Here is a 21028-nt window from a genome sequence, read left to right on the forward strand (position 1 = left end):
AGACTGCCACATCTTTCTTCTGTGGAGTAGCTGGTAGGTTAGCAGCTGAGTGCTTTAACCATTACTCCAGCAGGGCTCCTAGACTTACTGTAAAGCTACAATAATCAAGACAGGGTCATTTATGTGAAAGGATACTGTGATGGTTAATTTTATCTGTCAACTTGGCTAGGCTACAGTTCACAGTGGTTTCGCCAAATACTAGTCTATTTGCTGCCATGGTATAGTTAAAAAAAAAAAAAAAAAATTTTTTTTTTTTTTTTATAGTTACATGTGATTAAATCAGCTGGTCTCAGGTAGAGAAGATTACCTTCCATAATGCAATCTAGTGTAATATAACCAGTCAACTGGGGTTATACACGTGTAGGGTGGATCCTAAACCTAACACTTCTGAGTTATAAGGCCAGCACAGACACAGACACAGACACAGACACACAGACACACACACACACAGGGTAAGACAGATGATACATGAGGATACATCTAAGACCTTGATTTGTACTTTCAGCCTCCGGAACTGTCAGAAAATAAGTATCCGTTCTTTAAAGCCAGCCACTTGTGATATTTCTGTTATGGAAACCACTAGGTAACTAGATGAATACATATAGATCAATGGAATAGAACAGAGTCCAAAAATAGACCCACACAAACATGGTAAATTGATTTTTGACTAAAGTGCAAGGGAAACTGGCAGCCTCAGAGCTCAGCCCTTCTAGGAGACACTTGCTCTGGCTTGTCCTCCTACACCAAGCAGAACAGATTCCCCATTCTTTTGAAATTGTCCTTGACAAGATAACCACAGAAGAGCCATAGCTGGCCTCAACTAGTTTTGGCAGGTTTTAAACACCATCTTAGCACTTTAAGTGACCTATTAAGCTCATTAAGTGCCGAACACACGTAAGAACCCCATCTCTGGGTGGAGAATTAACATGCTAATGAAAGAAAATTGATCGCCTCTTCCATCCCTGGGAATGGAACCCTTGTCTAAAGAAAACGCATCCTCATCCCCAAAGCTCTGGATGCCTGTGCGAAGGTTGATCGTGAATATTCATGATAAATTTACATTTCCTTGTCTGCTCTCTGTAAAAACCTGCCTCCCCAAGCCACCTGTGAGCAGTCCTGGAGGCAGCAGATCCAGCTGCTCCTTTCTTTGCCCAAGGAAATAAAGGTGCCTTTCTACTCTCCCATCTCAGCTTCTTGTTTATTGGTTCTAATGAGTCACACGAAGCAAAACTTGGGGTTTCCACCCGGCAACACAAAGGCAATTCAATGGAGAAAGAACAGTCTTTTCCACAAATGGTGCACCAACAATTGGCTATTCATATACAAAAAGATGAAGCTTAATCTATAATTCACACCATACACAAAATTAACTCAAAATGGATCATAAAACCAAATCAAACCGGTTGCTGTCAAGTCATTCCAACACACATGCCACAGTGCTGTATCTCACATCTATGCCTTTACCTAATAAGTTCCCTTGACCTAGAATGCCTCCTCTTCCTCTGAATAATTCCTAACCCACCTTAACGCCTGTATTCAGGAGTCAAACCTAGTAAACTCTAAAGACTACCTAGATTGAGGTAAGAGTCCCTCTGGGTTCCTAAACCACCCTGAACATACCTCAGTCCCTAGACTTCTCACATTATATTGAAATTGTCTGTTTATGTGTCTTTCCCGGCCCCCAAGTTTCTCACGGGCAACGGACTCATCTTGTCCATCTTTTCCCTGCATCTAGCACGGACAGATAATATGCTTCAGTTTTCATCACAAAACTGTTTCCAGTTTGGTAGGATTCAGGTCACACATCCTTTCCCCAGACAAATGCTATTAGCCGTCTCCTTGACCTGAGCTACCAGTTGCTTGAAACAAAATGCACTTAAGGAGTTTAGACCCAAGACTTCTTTGCCTGTGCCCCAGTCTAGGAGGAAAGGCTTTCGAAAAAATGCCACAAAGACAACTACTTTAAACCTCATTTTGTCCTAAATGGGGGGGGGGGGTCTTGTTTATTTACAAGTTCTTAGCTCAGGAAGGGCTGTTTGGCTTAGCTTCCCTCCTGCCAGCAAGCGACCTGGCGGTAACAATTTTTACTCAGAACTCCATACGCCTTCAGAGCTCCGTACGCCCTCAGAGAGCACTCCCCCGCCAGTGCCCAGGCCTGGGAGCGCAAGGTTGTAGGAGCTCTGGCCTTAACGGCGGTCACCTTCTCCAGGGCAGCTCCTCTTCTTCCAGGTCGCTCTCCGTCACCGACTCCTCTATCATGGTTTCATCACTGTCCCAGTCTGGGGCCTGGGCGCCTTCCTCCATCTTCGCCTCGCACTCAGAGTCTTTTCCCCCTACTTCTCTAGCTCCCCTCTTCAAAAAAAAAAAAAAAGGCGCTCTGAGGGCCGGGGAAATTCTGAGTTAAAAAATAGTAAAACTTTTGGCGGGAACTGGACCTCACAGTGCGGGCTGAGCGCGCCGAGAGGGCAGCGAGGTCGTCCAAGTCACACAGGCCGTCCCGATCACACAGGCCGTCCCGGATGGTAGTCTCGCCCCCTGCCGCCGGGAGGCGGCAGCCGCGCGCCACGCGTCTGAACCTCGCGCCGCGCGCCGCCCCGCCCGCACTGCCGGGGCCGGAAGTGGTAGACGGCCCTCGCCAGGCCGCCAGGGATCAGCCCGCCGCTTCGTGCCGGCCCCCACGGCGCTAGTTCTTGGTGGGTTCCTGTGCACCTTCATTGAGCCGAAGGAGGATCGGGACTGCGGCCGTGAGCGCCAGAAAGGCAACTGTGTTTCAGAAAGACCGTACGAGGAGCTCGCCTGACGTCATTGGCAGCGAGGGAGACCTGAATTAGGTTGCCTGCAACGCAGGAGCCTTGTCTGTATAAGATCCAGACCGTGATAGAGGTGTCAGCGGCAGATCTGTCTTTACATTCTGAATTTGTGAGCCATGAGACCCGAAGAGTGCTTTGCAGTACACCTAGTGCTTCCTTTCTCCTTATCCCTTTGACACCCCTCCCAGATGTCCCCTGAGGTGGGCAAAACTGCTCTGTTTATCAGTTTCTAGATCAGGGATTAGAATTTTGAAAGGCGTTCAGGCCAAGAGGGCCCACCTTCCACGTAGCAAGTGTTTTGAATTCGCCTTGGAATCCCCTGTGCCTAGCACATAGTAGGTATTTAAAGGTTTGCCAAATAAATAGATTGAGCATGGGTTTTCTGATTCCCAAATCCAGTGCCCTTTTCACTGCGTGGAGTGGCTTTGCCATTATTTTATTATTATTATTTTAAAGCACTACAGTTTAAAACAGTTGGTAGTTATCCTTTAAACTTACCAAGTAGTCCTCACCTTAGCCCCGGTGGTGCAGTGGTTAAGAGCTTGGCTGCTAAACAAAAAGTGGGCAGTTCAGATTCACCAGCTGCTTTTTGGAAATCCTGTAGGGCAGTTCTGTTCTGTCCTATAGGGTCGCTATTGGTAGGAATCGACTGAACGGCAACGGATTTTTTAGCACCAAACCAAACCCGTTGCCCTGGAGTCAATTCTTACTATTAGTGACTCTACAGGACAGAGTAGAACTGTCCTACAGGGTTTCCAAGGCTGTAATCTTTACGGAAGCGGACTGCCGCATCTTTCCTGGAGCATGGCTTCCAACTACAAGACTTTCAGTTAGCAGTAGAGTCCTTAACTGTGCCACCAGGGCTCCTTCTCATTGGGATTAGTCGATTCCGAATCATAGCAAAACCCTATGTGAGTCAAAATAGAACTGTGTCCACTGCGTTTACAGTGGCTGATTTTTGAGCAGTAGGTTGCCAGGCCTTTCTTCTGAGGCACTTCTGAGTTGACTGAACCTCCAACCTTTTGGCTACCAACTGAAGGCATTTGAACTAGACCTCTTTGTTTCTTTCACACTTGTCCACCTATATCCTCTGTGTTTAAATCAAACCTAAACTTTTATCAACTTTCCTGCTCACCCACACTTTTGATCATCTAGCTGTGCTGTTGTTTCTTTAAACATATAAGTGATTGCAAGCAGTATCAAAATGCAAGCAGTATAGGGTGGTGCATACTCAAGAAAAGACATGGGTGGCCCCAAATCAGCCCTGAACTTCCACTAATAGTAGCACTTGCTCCAAGATACCTGGTAACTTTAGTGAAGTATAGAGAACTTCTGAGTCCAAAATTCAAATTCCTTTTTAAAATGCTTTCTCTTTTGGTGGAAAAGAGAATTATTTTTGCATCTTCTGTTCCCTTGTTATTTTATTAGAGAGGTTGCCAAGATTCAAAGCATAAAGAAGAAATGGCAGAGATCCTAAGTGTCAGTGTGATTTTAAAGGAACCTTTTCTTGTTTTTACAGAGATCCAAAGGTTTCAGTACAGGGCAGAGGTGGAAGAACGGATGAGAGAGAGATCTGTGTTAGGAATCTAGGTTGCAAATGACAAAAATATGTTTCAACTGGTCTAACCAGATTAAAAGAGTGAGTTGAGATATATAACTGGAAGTCCAGGTGTAACTAGGACCTTTCAGGTATGTCAGGATCCAGATACTCAAATAATATTGAAAGGAAATACAGCTCAGCTTTCTTTTCAATTAGCTTCATTCTTGGATTTTTAGTTTTTCACTGGTGATCAGGGAGGTTACTAGGGATGCCCCAAATTAAAATGCCCTTCTCAGTATGAGGCCAAAATGTGTTATTCATCTTCATCTTAGGCCTTGGACTTCAGAAGATGAAAAAGCCAAACTCTACTTTACACTTTCTAACTTCCCTATCCTATGACATCCCTCTCCATGATCGTTGATTAGGTCATGTATTAAATTTGTTGCTGTCCAGTCAATTCCAAACTTAGGCCCAACAGCATCCTTGCTAAACCACAAATGGCAATGAGGCTCAGTGCCCTGAAGGAGGGCTGAGAATTAGGTCCCTTGCTTTGACTGCCTTTGCTTTGTAATAGATGAAACAGACAATAAACAAGTAAAGGAATAAACAAGATAACTCAGAGAATGATGTGTGCTTGAAAGAAAAACATTACTAAAATGGGGAATATGGTCAGAGACGGTGTCTCTGAGGAGGTGCCATTTGACCTAAGACGTAAATAAAGACAAAGGAAATGAGACGTCCTAGAAGAATGGGAAGGAGACCTGGGTGCCTGGAGCTGGGAATAAGAGGAAGATGGTTTGAAATGAGACTTGAGCACTAAGCAGGTAGTAGATTATGTGCAAGGTGTAAGATAGTGAGACGTGCTTTTGAAAAAGAAGTCCAATTATTATTTTACATGCTATATTTTTATAACTAAAATTCTTCCCTGCCAATAGCTTCATGCCATTTATACTCAATACCTTCTTTAGAGGTGAGACTTTCATGAAAGATGTCTTATGTTTTTCATATATATGTTTATCAAATATAACACAACATGAATATGTATAACACAGAGAATATATCCAATAATAAAGCTATATGAGTGTTTCCCCAAGTATTTCATGATAAGCTATTTTAAAATACATTTTCCAAAAGAACCTTGATTTTCTCAAAGACTTAGACATTTTTTACCGAAATGTTGCTGGTCCATTAACCCAAGCAATTCACTTTCTGTTTAGCAAAAATTAGGACCGTTGCATGAATAAAAGAATGAATACAACCTGAAAAATCAGGATACCTGATACCTTTTCTCAAAAACTAAAATGTGGGAGCACACAAAGGCAGGTTTACACAGAATTAGATGTGTTGGTTCAATACCTACTGTTATGGATTGAACCACGTCCCCACCCCCACCCCACCCCCCCAAAAATGTATCAACTTGGTTAGGCTATAATTCCCAGTATTGTGTGATCGTCCTCCATTTCATGATTGATGCAATTTTCCTGTGTGTTGTAAACCCTAATCTTTCCCTGTGGTTAATGAGACAAGACTGGGTTATGTTAAAGAGGATTAGGGTGGAATGTAACCCACAGGTCACATCCCTGATCCAATGTAAAGGAAATTTCCCTGGGGCATGGCCTGCATCACCTTTTACCTTACAAGAGATATAAAGGAGAGAAGTGAGCAGAGAGACAGGGGACCTCATATCACCAAGAAAGCAGCACCGGGAGCAGAGCATGTCCTTTGGACAGGGTCCCTGCACGGAGAAGCCCCCAGACTAAGGGAAGATTGATGACAAGGACTTTCCTCCAGAGCCAACAGAGAGAGAAAGCCTTCTCCTGGAGCTGGTGCCCTGAATTAAATCTTCCAGCCTCCTAGACTGAGAGATTAAACTTCTCTTTGTTAAAGCCATCTACTTGTGGTATTTCTGTTATAGCAGCCCTAGATAACTAAGACGCTACGTCTGTTTTTTAGTGATCATTAATGGTTTATTCACATGTGTGGGGATATGCCTCTTCAGAGCAGGATTTATGACAAACTCAATTATACAGTGAAATCTGGAACACGACAGCACTGTCTTCTTTTCCTGGATCTTGCAAGTTCTCTGCCATTGACAGGGTGCAGTCTTAACACTTTTCCATCACTTGTTTTGTAAGGGGGAGGGGGAGAGCTTGTACTCAGGAAGAGGAAGAGGCAGGGGGTGGTGATATTCCTCAATAACACAATCCCAACAAAGGAAGAGACAGGGAGTGGTGATGTTCCTCAATAAGATGGTCCCTACATAGTTAAACTTTAAGCCAAGGAAATGATCTTTACAGGGGTCTTTGATTTGATAAAGCCCTTAACTTGATAAGATCTCTAACTTGGCAATTAAACCTTAAGCCAACGAAATTGTCTTCGTAGGGGGTCTTGTCCTGGCTTTTAAATGTTGATAGAGACAGATCAAGAGAAAAAGGAGTATAAAACCCTAAGAAAACAACTATGGGGCACTCAGATTCTTTCATTAACTGAGTAGCCCGCTTGACGCTTCCTAGTCATGTGTGCTTTTACTACTAACCCTCTGCTTACTAATAAACCTCTGCTCGCTTGGCACTATTTGTCTCAGTGTTTGAATTCTTTCCTACACCAAAGACAAGAACCGAGGCCATTCTCCGGTAACAGTTTTAGGGGAAAATACTGAGTTTTTCATCTCTGACAGGTTTCTGCCTTACACAGGTTGCAGCTTTTGCAGGTTTATGGTACTTTAAAATGAGATATGAAAACATATCAAAAAGCTATAAGTATTATAAAATTTAAGATAAAGAATAGTCTGGCAATTGATAAGAAGGTATAATGAAGCCATAAAATCAGCAGAGGATGATTGTGAAACTTGCAGCATTTCAGAAACGAGAATCAGAGGATTAGACATACCTGGTGATACAGGGTAGCTATGAGTCGGAATCGACTCGATGGCAGTGAGTTTGGTTCGGTTTGGAGTTTGAGTGGTAAATTATAACAACCCTCCTCAACCTATCGCCCCAGAACGTCTGCAAGATGTTGCTGTCCTGCGTGATCTCCAGTAATGTAATTATTCTGTTGTCCGTAGGGTCACTATGAGTTGGAACAGACTCCGTGGCACCTAACAACACAATTTTATGAATGTGGAGTCCCTGGATGGCGCAAACTGTAAACACTAGGGTACTAGGATACTAACCCAACAATTGGTAGCTTAAAACTATCTAGAGTTGCCTCAGAAGAATGTCCTGGTGATCTGCTTCAAAAATGCCACAGTCATGAAAACCTTTGGAACCCAGTTCTACTGTGCAGCACGTGGGGTGGCCATGAGTTGAAGTCGACTCGGTGGCAACTGGTGGTTTATTGGATGAATATACCACAACTTTTTTTTTTTTTTATTTAGTCCATTTTCCTGATGATAGACACTTCAGTTATTTCAGGTTATTAGTAAGGCTGCTATGACCTTTCTTGTTGAAGTCTTTTTGTGGGTATATGTTTTCATGCGAAACCCTGGTAGTGTAGTGGTTAAGTGCTACAGCTACTAACCAACATGTCAGCAGTTCAAATCCACCAAGCACTCCTTGGAAACTCTTTGGGGCAGTTCTGCTCTGTCGTCTAGGGTCATTATGAGTCAGAATCAACTTGATGGCAACAGGTTTTTTTTTTTTTAATGTTTTCATGTCTCTTAGGTAAATACCTAAAAGTGAAATTGCTGGTTCATATGGTAGGTCAATGAGAAACTGCCTAACAATTCTCCAAATAGCATACCATTCCCTCCAGCAATATATGAAAGATCCATTTGCTCCATTATATCTTCTCCAAAATTTTTGGTATTCTCGGTCTTTTTTATGTTAGCCATTCCAGTTGGTGTGAAATAGTATCTCATAGTGCTTTTACTATGTATTTACCTGATGGCTAATTATAATAAGCACCTTTTTATATGCTTATTAGCTATTGTATACCTTTTGTGAACTGTCTGTTCAGACAGGTTGCCTACTTTTTTTTCTTTACATAGACTTTATTTTTCAGAGCGGCTTTCGGTTTATAGAAAAATTGGGCAGAAGGGACAGAGAGTTTCCTTATGCCCTCTCTGTCTGCACATTGTTCCTTCTCTTACTAACATCTTATATTCTTGTGGTACATTTGTGACAATTGATAAACCAATATTGACATATTGTTATTAACTAACCACTACCCACACATGTACTCATGTACTGTGGAGGCTTGCGTGTTGCTGTGTTGCTGGAAGCTATGGTGGAGAGGTTTCAGCTGAGCTTCCAGACTAAGACAGACTAGGAAGAGGACCCAGTAGTCTACTTCTGAGAAGACTTAGCCAGCAAAAACCTTACAAATAGCAGCGGAACATTGTCTGATATGGTGCCAGAAGATAAGCCCCTCAGGTTGGAAGGCACTCAAAAGACAACTGGGGAAGAGCTGCCTCCTCAGAGTAGAGTCAACCTTAATGATGTGCATGGAGTCAAGTTTTCGGGACCTTAATTTGCTGATGTGGTACAACTCAAAATGAGAAGAAACAGCTGTAAGCATCCATTAATAATGTTGAAATGTGAAATGTATGAAGCATGAATCTAGGAAAATTGGAAATCATCAACAATGAAAAGGAATGCATAAACATCAATAGCTTAGGCATTAGTGAGCTGAAATGGATTGGTATTGGCCATTTTGAATTGGGCAATCATATGGTCTGCTATGCAGGGAATGACAACTTGAAGGGGAATGCCGGTGCATTCATTGTCAAAAAAAATTTGCAGGTGTATCCTGAAGTACAATGCTTTCAGTGATGGGATAATACCCAAACATCTGCAAGGAAGACAGATTAATACGACTATTATTCAAATTTACGCACCAACCACTAACACCAAAGATGGAGAAATTGAAGATTTTAACCAACTTCTGCAGCCTGAAATTGATCAAACATACAGTCAGGATGCATTGATAATTACTGGTGATTGGAATGTGAAAGTTAGAAACAAAGAAGGATTGGTAATTGGAAAATATGGCCTTGGTGATAAAAAACGATGCTGGAGATTGCATTTTAGAATTTTTAAAGATGCACAACTTCTTCATTGCAAATACTGTTATTCAACAACATAAATGGTGACTATACACATGGGCCTTGCCTGATAGAATACACAGGAATCAAATCGATTCCATCTGTGGAAAGAGAAGATGGAGAAGCTCAATATCATCAGTGAGAAAAAGGCCAGGGGCTGACTTCAGAACAGACCACCAATTGCTCTTATGCAAGTTCAAGCTGAAACTGAAGAAAATTAGAACAAGTCCAAGACAGCCAAAGTACAACCTTTAGTATATTTTACCTGAATTTAGAGACCATCTCAAGAATAGATTTGATGCATTGAACACTAATGACCAAAGACCAGATGAGTTGTGGAATGATATCAAGGACATCATAGATGAAGAAAGCAAGAGGTCATTAAAAAGACAGCAAAGAAAGAAAAGACAAAAATGGATGTCAGAAGAGACTCTGAAAGTTGCTCTTGACTGTCGACTGGCTAAGACAAAAGGAGGAAATGATGAAGTAAAAGAGCTGAACAGAAAATTTCAAAGGGTGGCTTGAGAAGACAAAGTATTATAATAACTTATGCAAAGGCCTGGAGATAGAAAACCAAAAAGGAAGAACATGCTTGGCATTTTTCAATCTGGAAGAACTGAAGAAAAAATCCAAGCCTCGAGTTGCAATATTGACGGATTTTACTGGGAAAATATTAAATGATACAGGAAGCATCAAAAACAAATGGAAGAAATACACACAAGAGTCACCATACCAAAAAGAATTGGTCAACGTTCAACCATTTCAGGATGTAGCATATGATAAGGAGCCAATGGTACTAAAGGAAGAGGTCCAAGCTGCACTGAAGGCGTTGTCCAAAAACAAATCTCCAGGAACTGAGGGAATCTCAATTGAGATGTTTCAACAAACGGATGCAGCACTGCAGGTGCTCATTCGTCTATGCCAGGAAATTTGGAAGACAGCTACCGGGCCACCTGACTGGAAAGAGATCCATATTTATGCCCATTCCAAAGAAAGGTGATCCAACCGAATGCCGAAATTATCAAACAATATCATTAATATCACATGCAAGCAAAATTTTGCTAAAGATCATTCAAAAGTGGCTGCAACAGTATATTGACAGGGACCTGCCAGAAATTCAAGCCAGATTTAAAGAAGACATGGATCTCAGATGGATCCTGGCAGAAAGCAGAGAATGCTAGAAAGATGTTTACCTTTGTTTTATTGACTGTGCTAAAGCATTTGACTATGTGGATCATAACAAATTATTGGTAACATTGTGAAGGATGGGAATTCCTGAACAGTTAGTTGTGCTCATTTGGAACCTGTACATAAACCAAGAGGCAGTCATTCAAACAGCACGGAGATACTGATTGGTCAGGAAAGGTGTGTGTCAGTGTTGTATCCTTTCACCATACTTATTCAATCTGTATGCTGAGCAAATAATGTGAGAAGCTGATCTGTATGAAGAAGAACTGGGCATCAGGATTGGAGGAAGACTCATAAACAACCTGTGTTATGCAGATGACACAACCTTGGCTTGCTGAAATTGAAGAGAACTTGAAGTACTTGCTGATGAAGATCAAAGACTACAGCCTTCATTATGGATTACACCTCAACATTAAGAAACAAAATCTTCACAACTGGGCCAATAAACAACATCATGATAAGTGGAGAAAAGATTGAAGTGATCAAGAATTTCATTTTACTTGAATCCACAATCCCCATGGAAGCAGTAGTCAAGAAGTCAAATGACGCATTGCATTGGGAAAATCTGCAGTAGAAGACCTCTTGAAGGTGTTAAAAAGCAAAAATGTCACCTTGAAGACTAAGGTACGCCTGACCCAAGCCATGGTGTTTTCAGTTGCCTCATATGCTTGTGACAGCTGAGCAGTGACTAAGGAAGACCGAAGAAGAATTGACGCCTTGGAATTATGGTGTTAGCGAAGAATATTGGATATACCATGGACTGCCAAAAGAACAAACAAATCTGTCTTGGAAGAAGTATAGCCAGCATGCTCCTTAGAAGCAAGGATGGTGAGGCTATGTCTCACATAATTTGGACATGTTATCAGGAAGGATCAGTCCCTGGAGAAGGACGTCATGCTTGGTAAAGTGTCGTGAAAAAGAAGACCCTCAATGAGGTGGATTGACACAGTGGCTGCAACAATGGGCTCAAGCATAACAAGGGTTTTCAGGATGACACAGGACTGAACAGTGTTTTGTTCTGTTGTACATAGGGTCGCTATGAGTTGGAATCAACTCCGTGGCACCTAGCAACAATGACCAGTACCATTCTCTCAGTTTGTCGGGCTGTAGTGGTTTATGTGTTGCAGTGATGCTGGAAGCTATGCCACAGCAGTTTCAAAAACCAGGTGGAGAGGTGTCAGTGGAGCTTCCATACTAAGACAGACCAAGAAGAAAGGCCTGGCACTTGTCAAAGAGAAACTGATAGTAGGTGTCTTGATTTGGGATGTCACAATAGCTGCAGAAATGGATTTGAACATGCTGTCATAAGGATGACACAGGACTAGTTTTGTGTTGGAGTCAGCAGCTATCCATTATTTATTAAAGTCCATAATTTAGGACTTAAATTCCACATTAGGGTTCACTGTTTGTGTTGTATAGTCACTATGGGTTTTGACAAATGCTTAATGTAGTGTGTCCACCATTACATTATCATACAGAATAGTTTCACTGCCCTAAAAATGTCCTGTGCACTACTTGGTCATCCCTTCCATTCCTCCTCCCGAGCTCCTGGCAACCACTGATTTTTTTTTTTTTTTTTAATTGTGGTATATGTGGAAGTTTACAAATCAAGTCAGTGTCTCACACAAAAACTTATACACACCTTGCCGTACTCCTAGCTGCTCTTCCCCTAATGAGACAGCACACCCCTCCTCTCCACCCTGTGTTCCCCATGTCCATTCAACCAGCTCCCATCCCCCTCTGCCTTCCTATTTCACCTCCAGACAGTAGCTGCCCACCTAGTCTCATGTGTCTACTTGAGTCAAGAAACTCATGCTCAACAGTATCATTTTCTGTCTTATAGTCGAGTCCAATTCCTGTTTGAAGAGTTGGCTTCAGGAATGGTTCCAGTCTTGGGCTAACATAGGGTTGGGGCACCATGACCTCTGGGATCTCTCTAGTCTCAGTTGGACCATTAAGCCTGGTCTTTTTGCTAGAATTTGAGGTCTGCATCCCACTGTTCTCCTGCTCCATCAGGGACTCTCTGTTGTGTTCCCTGTCAGGGCAGTCATCCGTGGTAGCCAGGCACCATCCAGTTCTTCCGGTTGCAGGCTGATGGAGTCTCTGGTTTATGTGGCCCTTTCTGTCTCTTTGGCTTATATTTACCTTTTACCTTTGGTGTTCTTCATTCTCCCCAGCTCCAGGTGGGTTGAGACCAATTGATGCATCTTAGATGGCTGCTTGCTAGTGTTTAAGACCCCAGATGCCACTCACCAAAGTGGGATGCAAACGTTTTCTTAATATATTTTGTTTTGCCAATTGACCTAGATGTCCCCAGAACCTCATCCCTGCTACTCTGGCCTTCGAATCGTTCAGTTGTACTCAGGAAACTTCTTTGCTTTTGGTTCAGTCCAGTCGTGCTGACCTCACCTGTATTGTGTTAATCTTTCCCTTCACCTAAAATAGTTCTTGTCTACTGTCTAATTAGTGATTGCCCTTCTCCCTCCTCCCCACCCTCGTAACCATCAAAGAATACTTTGTTCTGTGTTTAAACTTTTTCTTGAGTCCTTATAATAGTGGTCTCATACAATATTTGTCCTTTTGCAACTGACTAATTTCATTCAGCATAATGCCTTCCAGATTCCTCCATGTTATGAAATGTTTTAGGGATTCATCATTGTTCTTAATTGTTGCGTAGTATTCCATTATGCGAATATACCATAATTTATTTATCCATTCATCCGTTGATGGGCCCCTTGGTTGCTTCCATCTTTTTGCTGTTGTAAACAGTGCTGCAATAGACACGGGTGTGCATAGATCTGTTTGTGTGATGGCTCTTATTTCTCTAGGGTATATTCCAAGGAGTTTTTTTTTAAGGTTGCTGGAAATGCCAAATTGATTTCCACAGCGACAACCATTGATCTTTTTATTGTGTCCATAGTTTTGTCTTTTCTAGGACATCATATGATTAGAATCATACAGTATGTAGCATTTTCAGGCTTGCTTCTTTCACTTAGTAATAGGCATTTAAGATTCTGCCATGTCGTTTCATAGCTTTTATCAGTGAATCAAACCAAACCAAACCCGTTGCCATCCAGTCAATTCCAACTCATATCAACCCTATCAGTGAATAATACTCCCTTACATGTATGTACCACAGTTTATCCATTCACTTATTGAAGGACATCTTGGTTGCTTCCAATTTTTGGCAATCATGAATAAAGCTGCTATAAACATTCGTATTGAAAGTTTTTATGTAGTGATAGGTTTTCAGCCCATTTGGGTAAACACTTAGGAACACTATTGCTGGATCTTATGGTAAGCCTACGTTTTAACTTTGTAAGAAACTGCCAAACTGTCTTCCAAAATGGTTGTACCATTTTGTGTTCCCACCAGCAATGAAAGAGAATTCCTGTTGCTCCACGTCCCTACTAGCAGTTAGTGGAGTTCATGTTTTAGATTTTAGCCATTTTTTTTAATAGGTGTGGTTTTTTTTTTTTTTTTGGTGTAGTGGTATCTCATTGTTTTAATTTGCAATTCCCCGATGACATATGAAAGGGGCCCTGGCGGTATGTGCAGTGGTTAAGCTCTCTAGGCTGCCGTAAAAATAGTGTGGTGAGGTTCTGACCTCCTCTAAGTTCACAAGGGGGGAGGAGAATCTAGATCAGCAGCCCAAGGCTGATGCCTATAAGACAGAGGTCAGACATACCTCCTCCCTCCAAACTTTTTAGCAATTCTGATACCAACCGTCTCTCCCACAGCACTGTCAACTTCTGTGCTGGGTTGGATAATTTGTTCTAATGGCCACACAGAACACACAGACAATACTTCCAACTATGGGGTTTATTACAGAAGTAATAGGTTACAATTCAGGATCAGAAATGACTCAGGATACAGGTCTTTGGTCAGGACAGCTTCTTCTCAGCTGTGCCTGTGAGCAGGCCTCTCTCTGGCCCTTGGACCTTTGCCCTTTGGCCTGGCCTCTGCCCTGCTCAGTTAAGTGTTACAAAGCTCTTTAGCTTCACCAACAAGTGCCTGAAGGCACCCCACTCTGCCAGAAAGGCTCTTGCCTGAAGGCACTCAGCTTTCTTGCTCCATGGGTCAGGAAGCCCACCATGCCATCTCCTACTGGTCTCCTGGTTGTGCTGCTGTCTCTGCTACTGCCATTTCTCTGCTGCTGCTTTTTGCTGTCTCTTGCCATCTCCAGTGTTACTGCTCTCTCTGTCTGTCTACTGGGTCCAGTAGGCTCCCAGTGCAGGGATCCTGGGTCCAAAGTACATGCTCCGCACCTGTCTCTTCTTGGTCATGGTGAGGTCTCCCACTTCCTGCCTCTGGGATGGTTCGTTTTAAGCCTAGTGGGATGGCAAAACTGAATAATTCCTTTGTTAGGGTTCCACACACCTTATTTGCACAGTTGCACTCCCACAAGTGTGCCGTGTACCTTATTTGCATTATTAGCAAGCTGTCCAGTCTGCTTGTTGGGCCACAAGCACCTTATTTGCATAGTCCCATCCAATCGTATGGTGGGAGTTACAAGAACATGGCGAGACAGGCCATATAAAAGCAATCCATTGCACTGCAACTGTGAACCCAAAGGTTCATAGCCGTGGAAACCTATGGGGCCATTCTACTTTGTCCTATAGGGTCGTTATGAGTCGGAATCCATTCAGCTGCAGTGGGTAATGCCATATTATGTTGAGCATCTTCTTATATGTTTATTTGCCATCAATATATATTCTTTGGTGTCATTTCTGTTCAGATTTTTTGGCTGATTTTGTAATTCAGTTGTTTGTCTTCTTACTTTTGAGTATTAAGTGTTCTTTGTATATTTCAGAATCAAATCCTGTATCAGACATATATTTTGCAAATATTTTCTCTCACTCTATGACTTGTCTTTTCATTCTTCTAATGTTTTGCCTTCTTTTAACTGGGCTCTTTGTCTTTTTATTGTTGATTTGTAAGGATTCTTTATATATTCTGGATATGAGACCTTGGTCAGATATATGTATCATGAATATATTTTTAGTAGCTTCTGGTTTGCCTATGTATTTTCTTAATAGTGTGCTTTGATGAGCATAAAAGTTTCAATTTAGATGAAGCCCAATTTATCAATTTTTTCTTTTGGTTAATGCTTTTTGTGTCTTTTCTAAAAAATAGTCTTCATTATCTAGTGCTGCTATAACAGAAATACTGCAAGTGGATGGCTTTAACAAACAAATTTATTCTTTCACAGTTTAGGAGGCTAGAAGTCTGAATTCAGAGTGCCAGCTCTAGGGGAAGGCTTTCTTTGTGGGCTCTGGAGGAAGGTCTTTGTCTCCTATCAATATATGTGGGCCCGGTGTTCCATGGAGATCTCCATGTCTCTTGTCATCAGTCATCCCCTGGGTCTAGGAGGTTCTCAGCACAGGGGCCTGGGCCCAAAGGACGTGCTCTACTCCTGGCTGTTCTTTCTTGTTGGTGGTGAGATCCCATGATCTCTGCCTGCTTGTTTAATCACTTTCATATCTCAAAAGAGATTGACTCAAAATACAACCAAATCCTGTAGATTGTATCCTGCCTCATTAACATAACTGCCGCTAATCCTGGTTTATTAACATCATAGAGGTTAGTATTTACAACCAAAAAAAAAAAAGCCACAGTGGTTGAGTCAGTTGCAACTTATAATGACCCTGTAGAACTGCTTTGTCGGCTTTCCAAGGAGCAGGTGGTGGATTTGGACTGCTGACCTTTGGTTAGCAGCCAAGCTCTTAACCACTGCACCACAAGGGATTTACAACACATGAGATAATTACATCAGAAAACAAAATGGAGAATGATTACATAATACTGAGAATCATGGCCTAGCCAAGCTGACACATATTTTTGCAGGACACAATTTAACCCATAACTAATTTTTGCTTAAGCCAGGGTCATAAAGCTATTCTTTCTTGTTTGCTTTTAGAGGCTTATGGTTCTGACTTTACATTTTGTTCTCTGATTTATCTCACATAATTTTTTGTGTATGTAATGAGGTAATGTTCATTTTTTTTCTCATATGGACATCTAGTTGTTCTAGTACTATGTGTTAAAAAACTAGCCTTTCCCCATTTAATTGACTTAGCACTTCCAGTTGTTTTAAAAATAAGTAACCATGGTATGTTTAATGATCCTCTGCTGAGGACTGTTCACTGCCTAGACTACCATTTGAACAGGATCTAACCAACCATTGACTGGTTCTCTCTTGAGCATATTCCCTATCTGGATCATGAGAAACATTCTTGCCTGAACAAGTTCTAATAGTACACACTGATTATTCCCTTTGCTCTATCATCAGAGCCAATCACAGTTCTTACCCATTAGGTTTCTCAGGTATGAATCAGATACTTGTCTTCTATTGCTCTAACTACTGAGGACACATACCAATATCTAACTACTGTCAGAGTTAAATACTGATAAAGCATAATTAAACTACAAGGTGGATATTTCCTATCATCTGTATTATGAAAAACTGTGAATGTGTGTCCTTAAGTTTAAAACAGCACACTGTGGACAGTAATTAAGAAAGGAGGAGGTATGGCTCAGTAGAAGAAAGCATTGAGAGAGCTGAAGATTAAAGAAAGAGAGTGGAGGTTTTCAGACAGTAGGGAGAAAGGGTATTTCAAGTAGAAAGACTGACCAACATGGCACAGATGCAGAGTGTCATTGGAAGATACTTACAACACATATAACTAAGAAAAATTTAGAATCCAGAGTATGTAAAGAATGACTACAGATCAATAAGAAAAAGATGAATGTCTCAGTTACCTACTGTTGGCTATAACAGAAATACCATAAGTGGATGGCTTTAACAAAGGGAAATTTATTCTCTCAGAGTTTAGGAGGCTAGAAGTCTGAATTTAGGATGCCAGCTCCAGGGAAGGATGTTTTCTGTCTTGTCAGCTCTGGGGGAAGGTCCTTGTCATCAACGTTCCACTGGTCTAAGTGTCTTAGCATAGCGAACCTGGGTCGAAAGGACACACACTGCTCCCCGCTCTGCTATCTAATGATAAGAGGTCCCCAGTCTCTCTGCTCCCTTCTCTCTTTTATATCTCAAAAGAAATTGACTCAAGATACAGTCGAATCTTGTAAATTGAGTCCTGCCGCATTAACATAACTGCTTCTAATCCTGCATCGTTAACATCATATAGGTAGGATTTATAACACATAGGAAAATCATATCAGGTGACAAAATGGTAGACAATCACACAATACTGGGAATCACTGCCTAGCCAAGTTGACACACATTTTGGGGGGACACAATTCAGTCGATAACAATGAACAACCAAAGAGAAAATTGAAGAAAAGGTTTAAATAAGCAATTCAGAAAAGAAGAAACACATTATGGCCAAAAATCACATAAAAAGGTTTGATTACAGAAATGCAAATTAAAATCGTAAAAAGATACAATTCCATACTCGGCAGATTGGTAACTTAAAATTCTGAATATAGCAAGTACTGGTGAGGCTACAGAGCAACAGCGACCGTATGCATCACATAGGAATGTAAATTGATACATCCACTGTGGGAAGCACTTTGGCACTATTTCATGAAGCTGAACATGCATTTATCTTGCCGTCATGTTGTTCGGTGCCATCGAGCCCATTCCGACTCATAGCAGCCCTATGCACGATAGAATGAAACACTGCCCTGTCCTGTGCCATCCTCACAATTGTTGCTATGCTTGAGCCCATTGTTGTAGCCACTGTGCCAGTCCATTTCATTGAAGGTCTTCCTCTTTTTTGCTGACCCTCTACTTTACCAAGCATGATGCCCTTCTCCAGGGACTGATCCCTCCTGATAACATGTCCAAAGTATGTGAGACATAGTCACGTCATCCTTGCTTCTAAGGAGCATTCTGGCTAACTTCTTCCAAGGCAGATTTGTTTATTCTTTTGACAGTCCATGGTATATTCAATATTCTTTGCCAACACCATAATTCAAAGCCATCATTTCTTCTTCAGTCTTCCTTATTCATTGTCCAGCTTTCACATGCATATGAAGCAATTGAAAGCACCACAGCTTGGTTCAGGCTCACCTTAGTCCTCAAGGTGACATCTTTGCTTTTCAACACTTTAAAGAGGCCTTTTGCAACCGATTTGCATTTATCCTGCAACCCAGTAATTCCTCTTCTAGAGAAATCCCTGCACATCAGTAACAGGACACATGTACAACCTGTGGTGCGATACATCACTTTTGTGCAGCTTTTCTTGCATGGTCTTGTTAACTTCCATCAAAGTGATTGGGTGGGACTAGGCAAATAGGGTAATTGTGGCCGACCAAGGGGCTTGTTCAGTTTTGCCATCCCACTGGGCTTGAAATGAGCCATCCCAGAGGCAGGAAAAGGAGAGAGAATCCTGCCACCACCAAGGAAGGAGAGACCAGCAGCAGAGACTAGCAGCAGAGACCAACAGGAGATGGTGTGATAGAGCAAAAAAGCTGAGTGCCTTTGGGCAGGAGGCTTGCTGGTGGAGTAGGGTGCTTCCAGGTACTTGATGGAGCTAGGTGTCTTAGTTATCTAGTGCTGCTATAACAGAAATACCGCAAGTGGATGGCTTTAACAAAGAGATATTTATTTTCTCACAGTCTAGTAGGCTAGAGGCCCAAATTCAGGGCTTCATCTCCAGGGGAAGGCTTTCTCTCTCTGTCAGCCCTGGAGGAAGGTCCTTGTCCTCGGTCTTCCCCTGGTTAAGGAGCATCTCCGAGCTGGGACCCGGGGTCCAAAGAACACACTCTGCTCTGGCACTGCATTCTTGGTGGTTTGAGGTCCCCAACTCTGCTTGCTCTCCTTTCCTTTTTTCTTTTGTAAGAGAAAAGGTAGTGCAGGTCACACCCCAGGGAAACTCCTTTTACATTGGATCAGGGATGTGGCCTTAGCAAGGGTGTTAGGCCCCACCCTAATCCTCTTTAATCACAGGCAAAGATTATGATTTATAACACATAGGAAAATCACAAAATGGAGGACAACCACACAATACTGGAAATCATGGCGTAACCAAGTTGACACATTTTTGCGGGGGTGGGGGGGGACACACAACTCAATCCATGACACTAGGTTTGTCAACCCGTGGAGCTAGAGCTGAGTGCCTTTGGTCCAGGCTTACTGACGGAGTAGGGTGCCTTCAGGCACTCATGGCAGAGCTAAAAGAGCTTTGCAACCCTTTTCTGAGCAGGGCAGAGGCTGAGGGCTAGGGAGAGGCCTGTCTGCAAGCACTGCTGGAAGAGGCTGTCCTGCTGGAAGAACTGCATCCTGAGCGTTCCTTAACCTGAATTGTAACCTGTTACTTCCCTAATAAGTCCCATAGTTGTGAGTATTGTCTGTGAGTTCTGTGTAGCCATTGCAATGAATTATTGAACCCAGCACAGAAGTAGAGAGTGCCAGGAGAGGGATGCCTGGTGTCAGAATTGGTAAAGATGGCAGAAAGAGGAGGCATGTCTGACTTCCATAGCAATCAGCCTTGGGCTGTTGATCTTGATTCTCCTTCCCTCTTGTAAAGTTAGAGGAGGTCAAATGGTGACACTCCCATGCCATTTTTACAGTTGGAGTCAGAAGTGGGATACTTTGCGATGGCTCTAGACTCATAGAAGCATGGAACTTCGTAAGAGAAAGAACAAAGGGTCTTGGGAAATGAAACTTTTGATTCTAAGATGGTTACTTTGGTTGTGAGAAGAGAAAAGCTGCAGCTGAAGTGGCCTGGGGAAAAACCTAGGCCAAATAAGCAGGATGATTGATAAGGAGACAGGTTCTTCCAGTTCCACCCAATCAAAGGCCCAAGGCCATACACATGAATGAGAGAAGAGAGACAAGCAGGGAAGAGAAGACTAAATTGGAATGTTTTTAAAAGGGTTATGTGTTTAGGATTATGCATGTAATTGAATGTACTATTTTTTTTTTTAATGGATGTTGAATGTTTTCCCTACCTAGTGTTGTGGTAGGGTGGTTAAGCAAAAAGGTCAGCAGCTCAAATCCATCAGCCACTTACTCCTTGGAAAACTCTATGGGGCAGTTCTATTCTGCCCTATGGGTCGCTATGAGTTGGAATTGACTCAACAGCAATGGGTTGTGTTGTAACGCTATGAGTCGGAATCGACTCGACAGCATTGAGTTTTTTGTTTAAGTGTATGGTAGAAATGAATATTGGGTGTTATAGATTGCAAAGAACATGTAATTCTGCCTTCAGCCAGTACTTGATTGGATACTGTGAAAGGGGAAGTAGAATTTACCCAAAAGAAGCAGCTGTTGGTGTGAACGGTAGCAACCCTGAGCATACCTGAGCCCCACCTGAACACTTCCAGAGTCAGGAAATTTGCATCTGAAAAGACATGCAGATCCACCTAGAAAAAATAATAATAGAACTGCTGAGGAAACAGAAGATTTGCATTTGAAGGAAGGACCGGGGCGGGGGAGAGTGACTGTTTTGCTTTTTTAATTTCATGGAAAAGGCTGTGTCC

The 21028-nt window shown here is 42.2% G+C and overlaps 1 protein-coding gene across 1 annotated transcript in view; it reads right to left on the bottom strand.

Moving 5' to 3' along the window:
- Positions 1-2340, bottom strand: part of ANKRD31 (ankyrin repeat domain 31) — a 168002-nt gene extending 165662 nt beyond the window's left edge. Inside the window, exon 1 of the mRNA XM_064273145.1 lies at positions 2201-2340. Within this exon, the coding sequence (XP_064129215.1) occupies positions 2201-2304 (104 nt within the window). The 5' untranslated portion in view covers positions 2305-2340. The remainder of the gene's footprint in view (positions 1-2200) is intronic.
- Between the last annotated feature and the right edge of the window lie 18688 nt (positions 2341-21028).

Source organism: Loxodonta africana, chromosome 2, assembly GCF_030014295.1.
Source record: "Loxodonta africana isolate mLoxAfr1 chromosome 2, mLoxAfr1.hap2, whole genome shotgun sequence".
Classification (NCBI taxonomy): Eukaryota; Metazoa; Chordata; class Mammalia; order Proboscidea; family Elephantidae; genus Loxodonta; species Loxodonta africana.